The sequence below is a fragment of the Trichosurus vulpecula genome, chromosome 5 (genome assembly GCF_011100635.1).
Source record: "Trichosurus vulpecula isolate mTriVul1 chromosome 5, mTriVul1.pri, whole genome shotgun sequence".
Lineage (NCBI taxonomy): Eukaryota > Metazoa > Chordata > Mammalia > Diprotodontia > Phalangeridae > Trichosurus > Trichosurus vulpecula.
In genome coordinates this window covers 301,420,643-301,443,610 of record NC_050577.1, presented here as the reverse complement: position 1 = coordinate 301,443,610, position 22,968 = coordinate 301,420,643, and the positions used below count along the sequence as shown (strand labels likewise).

General features: G+C 44.1%; 1 protein-coding gene across 1 annotated transcript in view; it reads right to left on the bottom strand.

Moving 5' to 3' along the window:
- The window catches only part of EFCAB6 (EF-hand calcium binding domain 6), a gene marked incomplete at its 3' end in the record, with an annotated part of 228,542 nt that overhangs the window by 13,288 nt on the left and 192,286 nt on the right, over window positions 1-22,968 (bottom strand). Inside the window, exon 25 of the mRNA XM_036760831.1 lies at window positions 19,350-19,541. Coding sequence (XP_036616726.1) covers window positions 19,350-19,541 — 192 coding nt within the window. The remainder of the gene's footprint in view (window positions 1-19,349; window positions 19,542-22,968) is intronic.

The window sequence follows — 22,968 nt, the reverse complement described above, 5'->3', positions numbered from 1 at the left end:
TCTGATTGCAATAGCAGCCAGTTTGTCCATTTGTGCAATCATCCACAGCACATTAAATAGAAAAGAAAATCAGTCAGATGGCCACTTCTATCTGAATTCCATCAAAAAAGATGAAAACGAGTTGATAGGAGTAGTACTATTATCGCAGTAGTAAATTGCCAAAATAGAACATTAATTCATAAACATTTAAGAACATTTTGCACAGAAGCTGCCGTACTCAACACACGTGACCTCCAAACTATAGGAAACGAAAAGTTCTCAAAACCTAGAGAGGTAAGGGGAGAAACCAGAGCCGTCATCTTCTAACCTGCCTGCAACAGGGGTCACTGGGGACATTCTCAGGTTGCTGCAGAAGATACGCTTCTAGCCCAATGCTTTTATTCAGTTATAAAAAGCAGTCATTTGGTTCACTTACACAAGAATCCACCAGAGAGCAAGATGGTGTCTTGTCCAGGACCATTTCTATGGGAACTCCACCAAAGAAGGGGGGGACAAAATCATCACCATCCTCATCCTCATCATCGCCATCGAAATCATCATCATGATGACTGTCCTGCCTCTCTCCTGGGGCCATGGTGATGATGCCATGAGATCCAGCACCTCCACCCCAGAGCATCAACAGTCAGAAGGCCTCGTGTTTAATGAATATTTAGAACCATTTTCAAAGGCAAATGGCTAAATTTTTGCCATTGGAAAAATACAAATGGTGGACAGGCAGGTTCCAGGGTTTCTGAATTTCCAGCAGCTGTAAATGAGCACCCAGGACAAACCGCTGACCTCATCACCGAGTACTCCAGGGCTGTGCTAGCAGGAACAGTGAGAAGGGATTTCACACCATCTGTACAAATCCATCCTCATCACTGGACGCTAGAAAGGCCAGTGACAGCACAGAACTGTCATACACTGGGGCCAGAAGGAAGCCTAGAGGCCACCAGGTACAGCAGAAAGATCTCTAGCTCTAGATTCAGAGGACCTGGTTCAAATCCCATCTCTAATGCAAACAACCTGAGTCCCTAAGATAAACCACTATAAAAATGTCCCTGGGCCTCAGTTTCTCCACCTGTAAGATGAGGAGTCAGACCAGATGAAAGCTATGAGGTGGATGCCCAGTTCCCCTGATGCACACATGAGAATACAGCCACAGGGGGAGAAAGACCACAGAGCCCATTATGACCAAACTCTGTACATCTCCATAGCATCCTCCACTGCCCAAACTAAGAGGTAATCCAGACTAGAAGTGAGGCCCCTGACCCCCAGCCATGTGGTCTTTCTCCTATACTTAGGGAAGTTCTTGGCAAATTTCAGATCAATCCTCCCCTCCCCAAAGACCTTCAGAGGCTCCCTGTAGTCTTCAGCCTAAAATAAACTAGCAACTCCTTAGCCTGGCACTCGTGGCCTCTAGACCAGAGCTTGGCTCCAGACTACCTTTCCTATTTCATGTGACTCTACATTGGAGTCCCATTGGACTCCAAACTTAGCTATGCTCCAACGTGCCCTTTCTGACCACCAAATATTTGTACCCAGGTTCCTCCATCGTTGGAGGTGTGTGCACAACATGCTTTGGAGTTAAATTGAATTTCAAACTGAAGGTCAAGGATTTTTCTAGGTCACTTTTGAAGTTAAAAAGAAAAGTATCTCCTCCATTCAATCACAAGGATAGAGTTGGCATTAGATGACCTGGATTCAAATCCTGTTCTGCCACTTACACACACGATCTTGGGGGTCACTTTATGGCAGCTTTCTCACCTACAAGAAAGGGTTTTGAACAAGATGACCCCTAAAGTCCCACCCAGCTCTGGCTCTAGGATCCTAATAGGAGCCATGTTTTCTCTCTATAAAATGGGGGTGGTCATGACAGGCCTGGTAAATGGGCACTTCTGCTACGTTCTTTAACGTTTCATCAGGCTCTTGTTGGCCCTGGGAGGATTTCGCCTGAGTCAGACTTCTTGTAAGGGGAAATCAGTGCAAGACAAGGATTGTGGGTCCTCCTTTCCAGCCCCGCCCAAGCCTGTCTCGCCATTGCCGCACTCTGAGGGGGAGGCGACGCCGGGAACAGCAGATGGCTGCTGGTCTGGCCCCATCATTTCCCTGTCGCTTCTCCCAGGATCATTATATCTGAATGGAAAAAAATTATGCTTTTTCCCTGACTAGACGGAATGCTTCTCCTAATCAGAGAAGACACCACCATCTTCAGATGCAAATAACACTTTCCAATATTAACTACGCTTTACATAAAAAGTCCCCTCAGGATAGGAGCTACAGCTGTATTATTAAGAGAAGAAATATGAGAAGAGGCATTGAGCATGCAGATGTGGGAGGCAGGTCTACATTGTGGCTGGTGCTCACTAGCTCAGGCGCCGGCGCCCGGAGCCTCCCCACCCGCCTCCAGGCAACAACCGGCGGACAAGCCAGGCGGGGACACTTAGTTCTTAACAGTTAAAATAAAATTATTAGCGGAATGTTTAGGATTGTAGATGAGAGCTGTTTATATTTATTCATATTTATATTTCTATTTTGAGGGGATTCCCTCCTCTTCATCCATTTTAAGAGAATTCATGGAACTCAATTACAAGCAAGTTCACTGGATGCCGAGGTTTCCAATAATCAAACTGGGAAACATCTCGAGGGGCTTCATCACACAAGGAGGTTCTAACCCCACCCTGGTGAGATAGAACAGGTGGATCGCCTTCTGAGCCTCAGCCCTAGTCCATGTTTTAAGGTTGTACCCAGCTCTGAGATCCTGTGTTCTAAAGGCATTCCATGTTCTGGCTCTAACATTCTATACTCTGAGGCCCCTCCCAACTGTTACATCCTCTGTTCTAAGGTTCCTGTCTTAGTTCTGGCCATTTTCTGTTCTAAGCATCCTCCCAGCTCTGACATCCCCTGTTCCAAGGTCTCTCTCTGCTCTGACCTTCAATGTTCTAAGGCCCCTCCCAGCTCTGACATCCCCTGTTCTAAGGCCCCTCCCAGCTCTGACATCCCCTGTTCTAAGGGCCCTCCCAACTCTGACATCCCCTGTTCTAAGGCCTCTCTCAGCTCTGACATCCCCTGTTCTAAGGCCCCTCCCAGCTCTTTCATCCCCTGTTCTAAGGGCCCTCCCAGCTGTGACAGTTGCTGTTCTACTTCTCAGACCCCAAGATCATAAAGCTGGCAAAATCCATCCAAGGTCTGTCCCTCACTTCTCCAAGATATAAAGTACTTCCTCAAGTACCCAAAGTTCCTTATGGTCTGGGTCTGTCTCTCCACCAAAGTAAAGGCATAAGCGGCTGTGATGGGCCATCTGACTTCCACAACCACTCATCCCTTGTCTGGATTTTTCAGAAGGAAATGGGTCTCTGCCTGAGTTGCTGCTTGCAAAGGGGCTCATGCCATCCGTAGCTGAATCATCTCTTGGTGCTCAGGTCTGAGCCACGCTTTGGTGTATGACACACAAGGACCCAGCTATGAGCATCTATTTTAACTTCAATTCACTTTGACTCAGTTCCCTTCTGTGCTGGATTTAACATGGTTTGCCCCACTCCAGTGTGGGCATGGGGAATGTCAAACAGTGGAATGACCATCGATGATGCAGAACCATATTGTGGCAGCAAGGGAAGGAACCTCAGAGGCCATCTGATGCCATGGAAAGAGGGAGCTGGGTTCAGATCCCGGCTCAGCCACCCACAGCCTGCATGATCCTAGATAAATCTCTCTTGCTCTCTGCCCCTATCCTCCCCTGTGAAACGAGAGGGTTGAATGAGACAGCTTCTGAGGTCCCTTCCAGCAGAACCCACAGAGGGCAAGATGGAGACCCCAAAGCATGGCCACAGCAGGAAGTGGGCTGGCGCTTCCCGGTCTTCAGCAGGCAACAAAGCCCACCCTGGGCCACTTACCCCTGGGTGCTTGGGGCAAATCCCGTCCCCCCTCAGACGCTATTTCCTCGGGTGGGAAAGGAGGGTTGGAGAGGGGCCCTCCAGCTCCAGGGTGCTAGATACGACTGTGAGCCTGGGGAGGCGAGGGCTGAGGATGGGGAGCAGCCTGCTGCCTTATCAGGCCTCTGCCCACGTTAGAATTCTGGGATTACAAACATTTCCAGGATGTGAGTTCAACAGTTAAAGGTTATAATTTACTAATTAATCTGCATGATTCATCCAGTGAATTTCAGGGTTAGGATTACATACACACACACACACACACACACACACACACACACACACACATATAAAAAGTTATTTCCATTTTATGTGTGTCTCGATCGCTATATAGATATGGATGCTGCTCCTCGACAGCCCCTCCCATATGCACCGAGGGCTGTGGGTGGGTTGGTGGGGAGCGGAGGAAACCTTTCACTCCACAGAGGCCAACCAGGCACCCAGCAGGTAGCAAGAATCCTAATTGGAATCACTCAGGAAAGAATCCTTCTCCTTCTTCCTGAAGAATGGGGTAATTGCTTCTAAGAATTGAAAAATTGCTTCATTTGATCAAATATTTTGATTAGCAAGCAAATTAATTGTACTGTATCTTCATTTGTATTTACCAGGAAGAAATGAGGATTTAAAGAAACAACAGCAGTTTAAAAAGAGCTTTGTCATTAAAAAAAAAAAAAGATAAACCATCCCTAACATACAGATGAAAATAGTAGGCATGTCGGGCTCCTCCATGTGCTGCCTTCCCAGGAGCCCACGAGCTGGGTGAGAAGAGGCCAGACAGCGACAGCGTGGGATGCTCCAAGGGCAAGAAACTGGGTTCCCGGCCCCATCATGTCCTGGCTTCAGTTGCCCAACCTGGAAAACGGCGACCAACAGAAATCACTTCTCACATCACTGTTGAAAGAGGGCTGGATTTGGAGTCTGGGAGTCTGGGTTCGAGATGTAGCTCCCCAATTACGGCTGTAATTACAAGGCAATTCGCTCTTCTTTCTGTGAAAGGCTGCAGCCCCTGAACTCAATGGACTCAATGGGCTGAAAGGCCTCTTCGGGTCCTGCCCACTCTGAGTCTGCTCCGTCCATCTCAAGGAGCTGTGAGGAAAGTGTTTGGGTAGTTCTAGCTGAAGGCCAGTCAGCCATCCTCTCCCAAGTGTGCCAGTCCACAAGGAAGGGCGGAGCTGCTCCCGACATCATCCTTCTGTCACTGGTAGAAGGGCCCCCATCCCCATCTTTGGCAGCTGAGTCAGAGGATCCGGCCTTAGAGCAGCAGTCAGATCCTTCTCTTTACAGGCAGAGAAACTGAGGCCCAGGGTCTCTCGGCTAGTAGGATTTAAAGCCGGGTCTTGCTGATGTCCACGTCCAGTGCATTTAGGAAGAAACTCAGGCTTTAATGGAAGGAAGAGCTTCCAACTGAGTGGTCTTGAAAGTGAAATCGACCCCCTAAGGAGGGGATGACCTTCCACCCTCACTAGAGGACATCGGAGGTTGGATGATTACTCAGTGTGGGTCACACACTGAAATTGATTCCTTCTCATAGATTCTGAGCATGATTATCCTGTATTTACAAATGGGGAAATTAAGGCCCAAGAGTGGTGGAGTCTTGCCCCAGGTTACAGTTAAAGGTCAGAACTAAAGCAACTGTAATGAAGGGATCACAATTTCACCGCAGTAACAGACCCTAGACCTTAATAAGCCCAAGCTCATCATTTAACAGCAGAGGAAGCCGAGGTCGGGAGAAGGGGAGGAATTTGTCCGAGAGGATCAGATTTCTCCGTGCCCTAAGTCATACACCTGGCAGAACCCTCAGCCTGGTGTCCTGACAAACGTTTAACAACCAGCTTCATATGCATGGCATGTTTTTCAATTTAATCTGCATTATTAACATCATGTCTAGACACCCACAAAACAATCAAGCCACAATCTGTAATGTTCATGACTTCCAAGGTGTAAATGCTCACACTGACAATTTCCCGATGGGCGCTTCCATCGGTTGGAGCTGGCTCTGGCAGGCCCCTGCCTGCATCAGCCCATCTGGTCCAACCCTCTTCATTTTATGGAAAGGGAAAGTAAGGCCCAGAAAAGAGAAACCTTGCTAGCTAGAAGGTCTTCCTCTGAACCAATCTTCAAGTAAGCATTCATTAAGCACCTACTGTATGCTGGTGCTAAGTCTTGTGGATGTAAAAATGAAATATAGTCCCTTCCTTCGAGAATCTGTTGGGAGAGCAGGACGGGAAATGGCAGAGGAAGCTGGGAGTGAGGAAGACATTTAAGGATTTTTAAATCAGTCACATCCTCTCAGGGGCATCCAGCCTCAGAAGGAAGTGTCCGGAGGTCATCCCCATGACATACTGGCATGGCTGACTCCTCCAGGGCTGCCCTTCCAGAAAGGAAAATGTTCTCCACATCCTCTTTCTATCTCTTTAAAAATACATGGACGATGTAAAAAGAAAAATAAATTTCAGGACCACCATTGGCAACCATGGAAAAAGATGAAGCAATACAAGATTACAAACATTTCAAAGTGGTTTATGGAGTCTTCTTCAGTGGGAAAACTACATTCTAAAAGACCTCTCTCCATGGCAATGGAGGAGAGGTGGCCCAAACCCTGGAGCTGTAGCAGCGGTGCATTTACCAGAGCTGTATTTTCTTCTTTTAAAAAATTGGAGATGATGGCAGCAACCAGACAAGGCTCTCATTGTTCCCCTGGGGGCTGGACTGTGACATGACAGGGGCCCCACGTGGAGTTGGGGTCCTGGGTTCAAATCCCAGCCCTGCTGCCTTCTAAGTCCAAGATCTCAAAGGGCAATTCAATCCACGTTTCCTGGGGTTTTGTTTCTTCACCTGCCAAATGGGAGCAAGGGTGCACAAGGCCAGCTCTGACATTCTATGATCCATTTAATTACCCCAAGGATAGAATGGATGGTTTCATTCAAAAGCCTATTACTTCCAAGGCAATAAAATTGAAATAAAAGTAGAGTGACTGGAGATGAGTTTCTGCTGGGTCATGACTTTAAAAAAAAGGAAAAGAAAAGAAAAGGATCACTGGATTGAGGCTGGAGGCCTTAGTTAGTTCTACTAGGAGTCAGCCGCTTGTTGTTGTGGCAGAACAGAGGGGCTGGTAAATAGGGGCAGCTCCTGCACAGCTAAATGCTGCTCTCCATCTCTGCGTCTCTGTCTCTGTCTCTCCCCCACTTCTCCTACTCTTTGTTTCTCTTTCTCCTTCCCTCCTTCTGTCTTTGTCTATATCTGATTGTCTCTGTCTATGTCTCTCCCCATCTGCCTGTTATCTATCTCTCTTTTTCCCCTCTCCCCCTTCTCTCCCCCCTTCCCTCTTCTCTTTTTGCTCTGTCCTCTTTGACTCCATCTTTGTCTCTGTCTTTCCCTATCTCTATCTCTGTTTTTTTCACATTTTTATTATTTAATATTTTTAGTTTTCAAGATTGATTTCTACAAGATTTTGAGTTACAAATTTTCTCCCCATTTCTACCCTCCCCCCACCCCCAGATGGCATATATTCTGATTGCCCCTTTCCCCAATCTGCCCTCCCTTCTGTCACCCCACACCTCTACCCCATCCCCTTTCGCCTTACTCTCTTGTAGGGCAAGATAGATTTCTATACCCCATTGCCTGTATATCTTATTTCCCGGTTGCATGTTTAAAAAATGGCTTTTTAAGCATTTGTTTTTAGAACTTAGAGTTTGAAATTCTCTCCCTTCTTCCCTCCCCACCCACCCTCCTTAAGAAGGCAAGCAATTCAACATAGGCCACACATGTATCATTATGCAAAACACTTCCACAATAATCATGATGTGAAAGACTAACTATATTTCCCTCCATCCTATCCTGTCCCCCTTTCTTCAATTTTCTCCCTTGACCCTGTCCTTTTTCAATTGTTTGCTTTTGATTACCTCCTCCCCTAGTCTGCCCTCCCTTCTATCATCTCCCCTCCTATCCCCTTCTTCCATACTTTCTTGTGGGGTAAGATACCCAATTGAGTGTGTATGTTATTCCCTCATTAAGTCAAATACAATGAGAGCAAGATTCACTCATTCTCTTTCACCTGCTCCCTCTTTCCTTCCAAAAGAACTGCTTTTTTGCCACTTTTATGTGAGATAATTTACCCCATTCTATCTCTCCCTTTCTCCCTCTTCCAATATATTCCTCTCTCACCCCTTAATTTTAGGGTTTTTTAGATATCATCCCTTCATATTCAACTCACCCTGTGCCCTATGTGTGTGTGTGTGTGTGTGTGTATACATACATATATGTATATATGTATGTATGTATGTATGTATATTCCTTTCAACTACCCTAATACTGAGAAAGGTTTCATGAGTTACAAATATCATCTTTCCATGTAGGAATGTAAACAAAACAGTTCAACTTTAGTAAGTCCCTTATGATTTCTCTTTGCTGCTTACCTTTTCATGCTTCTCTTGATTCTTGTGTTTGAAAGTCAAATTTTCTATTTAGTTCTGGTCTTTTCACTGAGAAAGCTTGAAAATCCTCTATTTTATCAAAAATCCATATTTTGTCCTGGAGTATTATACTCAGTTTTTCTGGGTAGGTGATTCTTGGTTTTAAACATAGCTCCTTTGATCTCCAGAATATCATATTCCAAGCCCTTTGATACCTTAATGTAGAAGCTGCTAGATCTTGTGCTATCACAATTGTGTTTCCACAATAATCAAATTATTTCTTTCTGGCTACTTGCAATATTTTCTCCTTGACCTGGAAACTCTGGAATTTGGCTACAATATTCCTAGGAATTTTCTTTTTGGGATCTTTTTTAAGAGGCGGTTTCAAAAGGTGGATTCTATCAACTTCTATTTTACCCTCTAGTTCTAGAATATCAGGGCAATTTTCCTTGATAGTTTCTTGAAAGATGACGTCTAGGCTCTTTTTTTGATCATGGCTTTCAGGTAGTCCAATAATTTTTAAATTATTTCTCCTGGATCTATTCTCCAGGTCAGTGGTTTTTCCAATTCTTTTGGTTCTGTTTTATAATTTCTTGATTTCTCATAAAGTCACTAGCTTCCACTTGCTCCATTCTAATTTTTTTCCTTCATTTTTTTAATTTCAATTTATTTATTTATTTATTTAATATATTTAGTTTTCAGCATTGATTTTCAAGGTAGTATTTTCTTCAGTGGTCTTTTGGACCTCCTTTTCCATTTGGCTAATTCTGTCTTTTAAGGTATTCTTCTCCTCATTGGCTTTTTGGAGCTCTTTTGCCATTTGGGTTAATCTATTTTTAAGGTGTTATTTTCTTCAGTATTTTTCTGGGTCTCCTTTAGCAAGTCATCGACTTGTTTTTCATGGTTTTCTTGCATCACTCTCATTTCTCTTCCCAATTTTTCCTCTACTTCTCTTGCTTGCTTTTCCAAATCCTTTTTGAGCCCTATCATGGCCTGAGACCAGTTCATGTTTTTCTTGGAGGTTTTTGATGTAGGCTCTTTAACTTTGTTAACTTCTTCTGGCTGTATGTTTTGATCTTCTTTGTCACCAAAGAAAGATCCCAAAGTCTAAGTCTGAATCTGGATCTGTTTTTGCTGCCTGGCCATGTTCCCATGGGGTATGACTGCTTGTAGAGTAGAGAATGCCTTGTCCCAAACTTCAAGGGCCTTGCACTGCTGTTTTCAGAGCTACTTCTAAGCCAACACAAGCTCTGCCACAGCAGCCCTCCTCCTCCCCCAAGAACTGCCAACCAGGGCAGCAACCCAGATCCAAGCAGGGCAAAGCAAGAGAAACTTGCTTCTGCACTCCCGCTCTGGTCTGCCACTTTATTGCTCCCACTGGGTGGGCCAGGGACTCTGAAAGCAGCCACCAGAGCTTCTTGCTACTGCCACACCACCTCTGCCTCCCTGGGACTGCACTTCTCTCCCCAGATCCAGCAGTTTTTCCACTGACTTGCTAAGTTGTCTTTAATGTTTGTGGGTTGAGAAGTCTGTGACTGCCACAGCTCAGTGATTCCTGGCCCTGAGGACTTGCTTGCATGATCTCCTCCACCCTCTGTCCTAGCACAGCCCATGCTGGGCTGCGCTCCACTCCCAGCACAGTGCAATAGACCTGTTTCTGTGTTTTTTTCTTCCTTTCCCCCTCTGTTTCTCTCTCTCCTTCCCTCCTTCTGTCTCTGTCATTGTCTCCGTCTGTCTCTCCCCATCCCTATCTGTCTCTCCCACCCCCACCCACCTTTCCTAGGAGATGCTCTTTGGATGCAATTCAATTTCCATCTCCATTGTAGTATAGGAAGCGATCCCTGGATCTGGAGGCAAAATCCCTGAGTTTGAGACCCATCTACCACTGGGCCATTCACCTACTGCCTACATGAATGACCCAACTCAATCCTATTTAAAGGGTATTTATTGAGCTTTAGACTTGGTCTAAAAGCCATTGCAGACTCCTAAGGTAGGGGAGCCACACAGAGAACTTGTCTTTAGGAAATTTATCCTGGTGACATGGGAAACATGGAAAAAATATATTAATGAGCAAGAAAGCATTTATTCAGCACATACTATTGGCCAAGCCTGTGCTAAGCTCTGGTGAGAAGCAAGCCAGGCCCTGGCCTCAAGGAGCTCACAGTCCACTGGGGGAGACAACACATATGGAAGGTTTGGTGCAGAGGCAAAGCATGGCCAACATGACACAGAACAAGAGGGGTGGGCTGCTCATGTTGGAAAGAGGAAGGACCCAGGGAGCCAGGGAGACCAGCAGGCTTGGAAGATATTCTAGGGAGGATTCAGGATCCTAGAACCTAGAGCCTAGAGCCCTCTACCCAAAGGTAGAGGGGACCCTAGAGGACCCTAGCCCAATCTCCTCATTTTCAGAGGGGAAGCTGAGGCTCCAAGAAAGGAAGTGACCTGTCCAAGATCATACAGGTAGAAGCAGAGTCAGAATTTGAACCCAGGCCCTCTGTCTATGCCAAGCCCAGCTCTCTTTACTCTATTTCATTCTGCCTGATAGTCTTGATAGAAACACATTAGTTTCTAGATCTTTGGTTTTAGTGTGGCAGCACAGAAAAGGGCCCTTTCAAAAATGGATACACTCCTTTGGAAACCACCAACTGCCCATTGCAGAAGTTTACAGTTTCATATACAAAGAAAAACAGAAAAAAAAAACAGAAAACAGCATACCAAAATATTCATGAGAAGCAGAACCAAGAGGGTGGATCAGAGGCAGCCACCCAGCTGAACTCTCCCAACATTCTCCTCCAAACAACATTAAAATATCTCCTCAAATCACATTTTGGAGTAGCAGAGCCAACAAAAGCAGCAGGTGTGACATTTTTCTGGCCTCAGAAAACTTAGGAGGTCCAAAGGAGAAGTCTGTAGCACCAGGGGTGGAAGGCCTGTATGGAGCCCAGACATGCTGCAGTGGCAGCTTCAGGAGCCTTCAGCCCAGAAACAGTGATGGAGTCAGACAACTAGTCAGAAAGAGATTGCAGAGGCCTTTGTTGGCATTGGGTACAGCTGGCACTGATTGATAACTCTACTGCCCATATGCACTTCTGGGATGCAGCACTAGGGGGTCAGCCACAAAGAAGCAGGGACCCTGGACCGAGTTTCAGGACCAAAAAGAGTGCTCACACTTGTGACTGTGGGGGAGTAGGAGCCCTTCCTGGATAAAGACCAGAGCACAGACCAGGAAAGCAGTGACCAAACCTCTCCCAGGATAATGCCATCTTGGAAGCACTGAAAACCTGCAAAGCCTCCATACTGGAAAGCAGGGACTAGCGTGAGCTCCCCGCCGAGTCCCTCCAAAAACCTATCAAAAATGGCTCTGAACCAATTCTAGAACTGCAGAACCCACAAAACAGCAGAGGGAAGCAGTGCTCCAGCCCAGGACAGCCTGGATGGTCTCTGGGTGAGGTCTATCCCGCACGGAGCTAGGACCAGAGTGGAACGGAGCAGAGCCCAGCGTGAGCAGCAGACCAACCAGACCAGAAGCCAGGCAGAGCGTGCCCTAGTGCCCTGAATCAGTGAGCTGCAGCAGTTACCAGACTTCTCAACCCACAAACACCAAAGACAACAGAGAAGGTTAGTGGGAAAAGCTGCGGGAGTGGAAGGAGTTCGAGGTTCGGCTACCACTCTGGGGGCAGCGGAGGTGGGGCAGCTACAGAACTACAGCTGCAGTTGCTTCCTGCCCCAGGCCCACCTGGTGAGAGGAATTAAATGGAGGATCAGAGCAGGAGTGCAGAACCTGCTAAAGATCTAAGTCCAGTCTGGGTTAGCGGTTCTTGGGGAAGGAGGAGTGCTGGTGTGGCAGAGCTGGCACATCCCCCCCAAATGTGGAACATAGAACTCTTTAGTCTACAAGCAGTCATACCCCGCTGAAAAACTCAAGGGTCAAGTTAGTTGGTTGGGAATAAGGCCAGGCAGCGAAAATGCACCCAGATTCAGTCTCAGACTCTGGAATCCTTCTTTGGTGACAAAGAAGACCAAAACATACAGCCAGAAGAAGTCAACAAAGTCATAGAGCCTACAACAAAAACCTCCAAGAAAAACATGAACTGGTCTCAGGCCATGAAAGAGCTCAAAAAGGATTTGGAAAAGCAAGTTAGAGAAGTAGAGGAAAAATTGGGGAGAGAAATGAGAAGGATGCGAGAAAACCATGAAAAACAAGTCAATGACTTGCTAAAAGAGACTCAAAAAAATACTGAAAAATATACTGAAGAAAACAACACCTTAAAAAATGGACTAACTCAAATGGCAAAAGAGCTCCAAAAAGCCAATGAGGAGAAGAATGCCTTGAAAGGCAGAATTAGCCAAATGGAAAAGGAGGTCCAAAAGATCACTGAAGAAAATACTACCTTAAAATGAGATTGGAGCAAGTGGAAGCTAGCAACTTGATGAGAAATCAAGATATTATAAAACAGAACCAAAGGAATGAAAAAATGGAAGACAATGTGAAATATCTCATTGGAAAAACCACTGACCTGGAGAATAGATTCAGGAGAGATAATTTAAAAATTATTGGACTACCTGAAAGCCATGATCAAAAAAAGAGCCTAGATATCATCTTTCAAGAAATTATCAAGGAGAACTGCCCTGATATTCTAGAGCCACAGGGCAAAATAGAAATTGAAGAATCCATCGAGCGCCTCCTCAAATAGATCCCAAAAAGAAATCTCCTAGGAATATTGTCACCAAATTCCAGAGCTCCCAGATCAAGGAGAAAATACTGCAAGCAGCCAGAAAGAAACAATTTGAGTATTGTGGAAACACAATCAGAATAACCTAAGATCTGGCAGCTTCTACATTAAGAGATCGAAGGGCTTGGAATACGATATTCCGGAGGTCAGTGGAGCTAGGACTAAAACCAAGAATCACCTAACCAGCAAAAATGAGTATCATGCTCCAAGGCAAAATATGGACTTTCAATAAAATAGAAGACTTTCAAGCTTTCTCAGTGAAGAGACCAGAGCTGAATAGAAAATTTGACTTTCAAACACAAGAATCAAGAGAAGCATGAAAAGGTAATCAAGAAAAAGAACAAGAAAAATAAATTGCAAGGGACTTACTAAAGTTGAACTGTTTTGTTTACATTCCTACATGGAAAGATGATGTGTATGATTCATGAGACCTCAGTATTAGGGTAGCTGAAGGGAATATGCATATATATATATATGTTTATGTGTATATATATATGTTTATGTGTATATATATATGTTTATGTATATATATGTATAAGTGAATGTGTATGTATGTATATGTGTGTGTGTATGTGTATATATATATATATATATATACAGAGAGAGAGAGAGACAGAGACAGAGACAGCAGGCACGGGGTGCATTGAAGATGAAGGGAAGATATCTAAAAGAAATAAAATCAAATTAAGGGATGAGAGAGGAATATATTGAGAGAGGGAGATAGGGAGAGATAGAATGGGGTAAATTATCTCACATAGAAGTGGCAGGAAAAAGCAGTTCTGTAGGAAGAGAAGAGAAGGCAGGTGAGGGGGGAATGAGTGAATCTTGCTCTCATCAAATTTGATGTGAGGAGGGAATACCATACATACTCATTTGGGTATCTTACCTCACAGGAAAGAAGAAGGAAGAAGATAAAAAAGGGGGGGATAATAGAAGGGAGGGCAGATGGGGGTGGAGGTAATCAAAAACAAACACTTTCGAAAGGGGACAGGGTCAAGGGAGAGAATTCAATATAGGGGGATAGGTTAGGAAGGAGTAAAATATAGTTCGTCTTTCACAACATGAGTATTGTGGAAGGGTTATACGTAATGATATGCATGTGGCCTATGTGGAATTGCTTGACTTCTTAGGGAGGGTGGGTGGGAAGGGAAGAGGGGAGAGAATTTGGAACTCAAAGTTTTAAAAACAGATGTTCAAAAACAAAAAAAAAAGTTTTTGCATGCAACAAGAAAATAAGATACACAGGCAATGGGGCATAGAAATTTATCTTGCCCTACAAGAAAGGAAAGTACAAGGGGATGGGAGGGGAGTGGGGTGACAGAAGGGAGGGCTGACTGGGGAACAGGGCAACCAGAATATACACCATCTTGGAGTGGGGGGAGAGGGTAGAAATGGGGAGAAAATTTGTAATTCAAACTCTTGTGAAAATCAATGCTGAAAACTAAATATATTAAATTTTAAAAAATGGAAAATAAAAGAAAAGAACTCCTTATAAAGCAAAATAGGCCAAATGGAAAAGTTGAATGAAGAAAAGAACTTTAAAACAAAATTGGCCAAATGGAAAAAGAGGTACAAAATTTCACCGAAGAAAATAATTCCTTAAAAGTTAGAATTGGCCAAGTGGAAGCTAACGACTCTCTGAGACATCAAGAAACAATTAAACAAGGTCAAAAATATGAAAAAATGGAAGAAAACATAAAATATCTCATCAGAAAAATAACTGACCTGGAGAGATAATTTAAGGATTATTGGACTACCTGAAAACTGTGCTCAAAAAAGAGCCTGGACACATTTTGAGAAATCATAAAGGAAAACTGCCCTGATATCTTTGATCCAGAGGGTGAAATAGAAATTGAAAGAATCCACCAATCACCTCCTGAAAGAGATCCCAAAAATGAAAACTCCCAGGAATATTATAGTCAAATTCCAGCCTTCCCAAGCAAGGGAGAAACACTGCAAGCAGCCAGAAACAAACAATTCAAATATTATGGAGCCACAGTCAGGATCATCACACGAGATTTAATGGCTTTCACATTAAAGGAACAAAGGGCTTACAATATGAATATACAATAAGAATAACCTACCTAGCAAGACTGAGTATAATCCTTCAGAGAAGACAACTGATATTTAATGCAATAGAAGTCTTTCAAGCATTCCTGAAGAAAGGACCAGAGCTGACTAGAAAATCTGACATTCAAACACAAGACTCAAGAGAAGCATAAAAAGGTAAACATAAAAGACTAATCATAAGAGACTCAATAAAGTTAAACTGTTTATATTCCTATATGGGAAAATAATCCACATAACTCTTAAATACTTTATCATTTTAGTGTAGAGAGAAGTCTATATACACAAAGGGTATGAGTCAATTACATTGAGATGATCTTCAAATAAAAGGCAGGATGACAAAGTGGGATGCACTGGGAGAAGAAGGAAAGGAGAAGTAGAATTGGGGCAAATTTTCTCACATAAAAGAGATGCACAAGAAAAAGTATGTATAGTGGAAGGGAGAATGGAGGGGAGGGTGACAGACAATGCTTAAACCTCACTCATCAGAATTGGTTCAAAGAGGGAAGAATATAGATAGGTAGATGATAGATAGATAGACAGGGATAGATAGATAGATAGATAGATAGATAGATAGATAGATAGATAGATAGACAGATGATAGACACAAACTCAGTTGGCTATAGAAATCTGTCTTACCCAATAGGGAAATAGGAGGGGAAAGAAACAAAACAGAAGGGAGAGAGTGATAAAAGAGAAGGCAGATTAAGGGAGGCAGTGATCAGAATTAAAACAGACTTTTGAGGAGGGACTGGATAAAAAGAGAGAGAAGGAAGAGAAGAAAATGGGATGGAGAGAATGCAAATGGAATGAGCTCACCCATAAAATGGATAGCACAATGAATTAGAGACCAAAATCCAACTGTATGTTGTTTACAAGAGACACACTGAAAGAGAAAGACACACACACACAGAGTTAAAATAAGAGGCTGGAGCAGAATCTAGTATGCTTCAGCCAAAGTAAAAAAGGCAGGGATTAGCAAGCATGAGCTCAGATAAAGCAAAAGCAAAAAACAAAAAACCTAATTAAAACAGATAATCAGGGAAACTTCATTTTGTAAAATGTACCATGGACAATGAAGTAATATAAAAATTTTTATAGCAAGTTTCTCTAATAAAAGTCTCATTTCTCAAATATATAAAGAACTGAGTCAAATTTCTAAAAATAGAGCCATTCCCAGTTGATAAACGGTCAAAGGATATGAACAGGCAATTTCCAGAAGAAATCAAAGCTATCTATAGTCATAAAAAATGCTCTAAATCACTATTGATTAGAGAAATACAAATTAAAACAACTCTAAGGAGGTGCCATCTCACACTTATCAGAAATGACAAATGCTGGAGAGGATGGGAGGAAGTAGGGGGGCGGGGAATCGGTACACTAATGCACTGTTGGTACAGTTGTATACTGATCCAACCACTCTGGAGAACAGTTTGGAACCATGGCCAAAGGGCAATAAATCTGTGCATATCTTTTGAATGAGAAATGCCACTACCCAGTCTGTATCTCAAAGAGGTCAAAGGAAAAAGAAAAGGACGTGTATACACAAAAATATTTTAGCAGCTCTTTTTGTGGTGGCAAAGAATTAGAAATTGAGGGGATGCCCATCCTTTGGGGAATGGCTAAAAGGTTGTGGTATATGGTTGTGATGGAATACTGTTGTGCTATAAGAAGTGACAATGGAGGAGGTTTCAGAAAAACATGGCGAGACCTCTATGAACTGATGCAAAGTGAAGGGACAAGAACCAGGAGGTCATTGTGCATGCTAACAGCAACGTTGCCATGCTGATCAACCGTGAAAGACTTGCCTGCCCTGATCAATACAATGGTCCAAGACAATTCCAAAGGACTCGTGATGAAAAAAATGTTCTCCACCTCCACAGAGAGAACTGCTGAACTCTGAGTGCAAACTAACATACTGTTCTCACTTTCTTTGTTTTTCTGACTTTTTTGCAATATGGCTGATACAGAAATGTGTTTTGCATGATTTCACATGTTTAATTGATATCATGTTGCTTGCCTTCTCAGTGGGTGGAGGAAGGGGAGGAAGGAGGGGGAGAATTTAGAAATAATTCATGTTATGTCGATAATAAAAAAGAAAATGCCAGAACAATGGATCCGATTAGGCTACCCCTCCCCCACAGCCTTGATTATTTGGGATTTATTACTATTAGCAAGAAGGATGACAGTGGCTAACCTTTGGACAAGATGAAGGTCTAGGAGAGGCTCAGAATTCACCATCTCGTTATCTGGTCACAGCCCCACAGTGCAGCGTTAAGGATCACAACAGCACTCTCCTCCCAATTTGTCCTTGAGTGAGTGGAGCAAGTGTGATCACCAGCTCCACTTTCTATATGAGGAAAACTGAGGCCAGGGGAGAGGCAGTTGCTCACAAAAATCAGAGAATGATTGGCAGAGCCCCCACACTGCGGCTGCACCCGGCCGGAGCCAGATCGCTGGTGTTAATCTTGGGTAATTGCCTTTTAACTGTTTGCCTTACCTCCTGTTCCCTGGGGAGGCCAGCTGGGGAAGCAGTTGGCAATCCTGCCTAAGCCTAACCTGAGTGTGCTTTTACCTCCTTTTCCTTTGCCAAATGGCTGTGGCTTCCCAAGTCAATGGTGCCTTCCATTTCTCCAATTTGTACATTATTCCCAGGCTGCAAGCCACACACCAAGCTGCCCTTGGGCACTATTAGTGATACGTTAGGTCCCCATGTGACCATGGGTGGTACTGCGGTGATCTGAGCCTGCCCTCACTAGGATTGCCAGCAGCTCCCAGAGGTCTGTCCTCCCTTTCACTCTGCCTCCTCCTCAAATCTCCCTCCTCCCCTAACGGCACTCTCCTGGTTCTCCTCTGACCCCTCACCTGTGCCTTCTCTTTCCCAGGGTGGTTTTATCTCCCCATCCCCTATGTGAAGGGCCCCTGAAAGATTCTCTCTCCTACCTGCTTCTCCCCTCTCTCCATTTATCCTCTCTGCTCACACTCAGATAATGTCCACATCTCCGTCTTTGCCTTCACCCCTCATCCAGGCTTCACGCCTCCAACTCCCACCAGAGCTGCCAGCAGCTGCTTTAAATTCATGACCTCCCAGCCAGTCGTGAGGGCCAGGGCCGGTTGGCCTCTCTGTCCATCCTCCAGACAGAGCCACGCATGCATTAGGTCACCATGGCAGTCAAGCACCTGTGATTTTGTGAATTTCTTCTCATACAGGTTGTTGACATGCTGACCTAATCACGCCCAGCTCCTTTGTGGAAGACACTAAAAAGGGTCTGAGGTTCAGAAAGATTCAGGGACTTGCCCAGGGATCACTCTGCCCCCAGCCCAGTACAGTCTTCATGCCAGACACTTCTCTGAACATCAGATCAGATCCTACCCTCCTTTTACAAAAGAAGAAACCAAGACTGAGAGAAATCAGGTGATGTGGCCTAGGAGCACCGAGGCATCGAGTGCCAGAGCTGGAATCTAAGCGCAGTCCTTCTGCCCCGCCCCCACCTGTAGTGCCTTCTAGATCAGAAGCCAGTGGCTAATTTGGCTACTCTGACCAATCCAATGATCCAAGACAACACCAAAGGATTCACCATGGAAAATGCTCTCCACCTCCAGAGAGAGAGCTGAGGAACTCTGGGAACAGAAGTATCAATTTCTCCCTTTCTTTATTTTCCTTGCTTTTTTGCAATGTGGCTAATATGGAAATGTTTTGCATGATTTCCCATGTATAATTGATATCCCATTACTTGCCTCCTCCGTGAGTGGTGGAGGGGTAGAAGGAAGGGAGAGAATTTGGAATTCAAAATTAAACAAGAAAAGAATGTTAAAAATAAAAAAAATCCTTTTTTTAAAAAAAGCAATGGCAGGCTCCTAATTGTTTGAACACTATGTATGACTGTTCACAGTCACATGTCCCTTTCTAATGCAGATAACAAACGAAGCAGTCGAAATTCAAAGAGCCAACTTATTCAGAGATTGAGAAATCCTATGTTCCTGACACTAGGCAGGAGATAACTTATGAATCTTCAGGTCCCTCCTAATGCTGAGACCCCATGATTGAGGTGCTTGGAAAACCCTGCCACCACCAACAGCACCCATTCGCCTTCTAACGGCCCACGTGAAAGCTGGACCACTGCTCGGCAAGAATTCCCTGATGCTATTGGTCCATCCCCTCATATTTTAAACAATCATTAAAAGGATTTTGACAAACATGGTACACATTTCTTTGACATTCTTACCTCCTCAAAGAAACAGGGGAAGTTCCGGAGGAAAAATTTCCAATTTATGTGGGTGTTGAGATGAAGTCTTAATTTCTTCAGCACATAAGTGTATTGAGAGTCTTTGAGCTTAAGGCATAAATCTTTTATGACCTGTGCAAAATCTGACGCTTTGATTATGCCTGTATCTTCTTTATCATATGCAGCAAATGCCTAGCAAAGAAAAAAGGATACAGACCTGTCAGAGGCAGGCATGGATTTCAGAAATAGTTCTCAACATTGTTTCTAAGGGAGGACTGAGACATGTAAAAATACTCTATAAAGTTAATCCCATGTCAGGAATTTTAGGAATATTCATTTACTTATAAAAATAGCTCATAATTATATAGTCCTAGAGTTTATGGAGGAGGGAGGTGACTTCGCCAAGGTCACGTAGTCAGTGATGGTCAGAGTGGGGAGTTCAAATTTTGTGCCAAGTCTGGTGTTCTCTCCATTACACCAGGCCTCCCACCACACCCCAAAATGGAAGTCCACACAAATCAATGTTCAGCAAAGGTTAACCGAGGTACATCCTTTCACCCCAGAGGAGGACAGCAGTGTATTGTCAAGAAGTTTTCACAAATTGGACCCATCTTGCCAAAAATCATCTTTTTTATTAGCCATCATGAAAACTCATGCAGGGAGTACAGTGTGAAGCAAACTACAAGCTAAACACAGGAAACTGGAGGACTGGGCCCGAGTTCTACTTCTGACAGTGCTGACTCAGTTTCCCCACTTGTAAAGTAGGAGCAATAAGACAGTGCTCTGTGAGATGCCCGGGAGCTCCTCAGAAGCAAGGAAAAGGCAGGTATATTAACTGTCTTCAGTTAGAAGCAGGGTAAGTAAGCCGAGGCTAGGAGGACAGGGGAATTCACTGAATTTCTTAAATGCCTGAAGAATTAACGTCAAAACAAAAGGGCTCTGGGATTCCTTTTTTCTTCTAGGTCAGGGATTCTTAACCTTTTCTGTGTCATGGACCTCCACTGGTAAAGCCTCTGGGCCCCTTCTCAGAATCATGCTCTCAAATGCATTAAAAAAAAGATTACAAATTAATTCTATTGAAATATAGCTACCAGCGTATGTTTAAGAATCCAGCTCCCGGCCCCGAGGGAAGAGCAGCTACTCTGTCTGGGTAATGGCTGAAGTAGCAGCATTGAGCGGGGGAAGGGGAAAGTCAAAGGCTGGCCCTGGAGATCCTCCTTGGGGAGCAGCCTGGACCCGGGGCTGCCCTTCTTGGGGGCCTCGTGAACTCTTAGAAGGTGTCTAGATCCCCTTCCAGCTCTAAGAGGCCAGTCACCTCCAGTAGTATCCTGATACCAATCAGTGCCTTGAGTAATGTCCTGATACCAATCAATGCCTTGCATTAGCCACATGGGAAGCCAGACCCACCTTGAGCTGATACCCAGATGAGGCTGCTCCAGAATTGACTGGGACCCGATCCCTTCAGAAATCCCAGGCTCAAGACTACCAGGTGCCTGAATTTGGGCAGGCCAAGGTAGACAAGTCCTTTGTCTCCCTCAGGCTTGTTCTCTACGGGGCCTGGCCAGCCAAGCTGAACACCAGCCCTCTGAGAGTATCTCTCTGCAGAAAGAAATGGCAGTTAAGCTGCCCTGTGGAGCTGGAATCCTCAGGAAGGGAAGCTTCTAAGGCAACAAGAGAATGGATGCCCAGGACTTCCTTTGTACCCAGCTCTTCTGAGCACAGACAGGAGCACAAAAAGGGACCTTGGAAAGCTGCCATCTTCTCCAGTGGAGGAAAGCAACATGCATCAGAAAAGCTGTCAATCATGACAGGATCCTGGATCCTGAGCCCCAGGGGCCTTCCATGTCATCTACCTTGACATTCTCATTTCACAAGTCATGCCAACAATCACTTATATCTGCACCTACTGTGTGTCAGGCTCTGTGCCAAGTACCAGGGGCAGAAAAAGAGGCAGAGACAATGTCAGCTCTCAGGGAGCTCACAGTCTAATGGGAGACACAGCATGAAAATGACTATGTACAAAGAAGATGTGGACAGGATAAACTGGTGAGTGCTAATGGGGGGAAGGCAGGGAATCAAGAGGGCTTCTTCTAGAAATCTTTCCCAATCCAACAGAAGGTAGGATTTTGACCAGGACTTAAAGGGAAGGCAGTAGGTGAAGATAAGGGGTAGAGAATTCCAGGCATGGAGGACAGCCAGAGGAAACATGCAGAGTTGGGAGATGGAGAGTCTTGTTCATGGAACAGCAAGGAGGACAGTGTTACTATATCAAAGAATATATGGTGGGGAGAGAAGGGAAGAAGACTCAGAAAGTTGGAAGGGTCCAGGTTAGGAAGGGCTACAAACACCAAACAGAGGGTTTTAAATTTGACCCTGCAGGTCATAGGGAGCCAATGGAGTTTATTGAGGAAGGGAGTGACAGGGCCGGACCTGGGCTTTAAAAAGATCACTTTGAGTTTTTATACAAATAAAAACCAATGCAGCCAAAATTAGAAAGAGAGCAGGAAAGTGGGGAATAATTTTTACAGCAAGTTTCTTTGATAAAAGCCTCATTTCTCTAATATTTAAGGAACTGAGACAAATTTATAAAAAACAAACCATTCTCTAATTGATAAATGGTCAAAAGATATGAACAGGCACTCTTCAGATAAAGAAACCAAAGCTATCTATAGTCATATGAAAAAATGCTCAAAATCATTATTGACTAAAGAAATGCAAATTAAAACAACCCTGAGGTCCCACTTCACACACCTATCAGACTGGCTAATATGACAGAAAAGGAAAATGACAACGTTGGAGGGGATGTGGAGAAGAAGGGACACTAATGCATTATTGGTAGAGTTGTGAACTGATCCAGCCATTCTGGAGAAAAATTTGGAATTATGCCCACAGGGCTATAAAACTGTGCATACCCTTTGACCCAGCAATACCACTACTAGATCTGTCTCCCAAAGAGATCAAAGAAAAGGGAAAAGGACCCACATATACAAAAATATTTCTAGCAGCTCTTTCTTCAGTGGCCAAGAATTGGAAATTGATGGGATGGTCATCAATTGAGGAATGGTACAGGTTGTGAAAGAATACTGTTGTGCTATAAGAAATGGTGAGCAGGATGCTCTTGGAAAAACCTGGAAAGACTTCCATGAACTGATGCAAAGTGAAGTGAGCAGAACCAGAAGAACACTGTACACAGTAATAGCGATATGGTACAATAATCCGCTGTGAATGACTCAGCTGTTCTGCTCAATGTAACGACCCATGGAAGTTCCAAAGGACGCAGGATGAAAAAATGCCGTTCACCTCCAGAAAGAGAACTGATGGGCTCCGGGTGCAGACTGAAGCAGACTTTTTCACTACTTAAATTTTCTTGGGGTTTTTTTTGCAAATCTATATGGAAGTATGTTTTGCATGATTTCACACATATAATGGATAGCATATCGCTTGCCTTCTTAATGGGTGGGGGAAGGTCAGGAGGGAGGGAGACAATTAGGAACTCAAAATTTTTAAAAATTAATGATAAGGTATAATCTTTTTTAAAGATTTTTTTAAAAAATCACTTTGAGATCTAAATGGAAGATGATCTGATGAGGAAACTAAGGCCCGGAGAAGGAAAGTGACC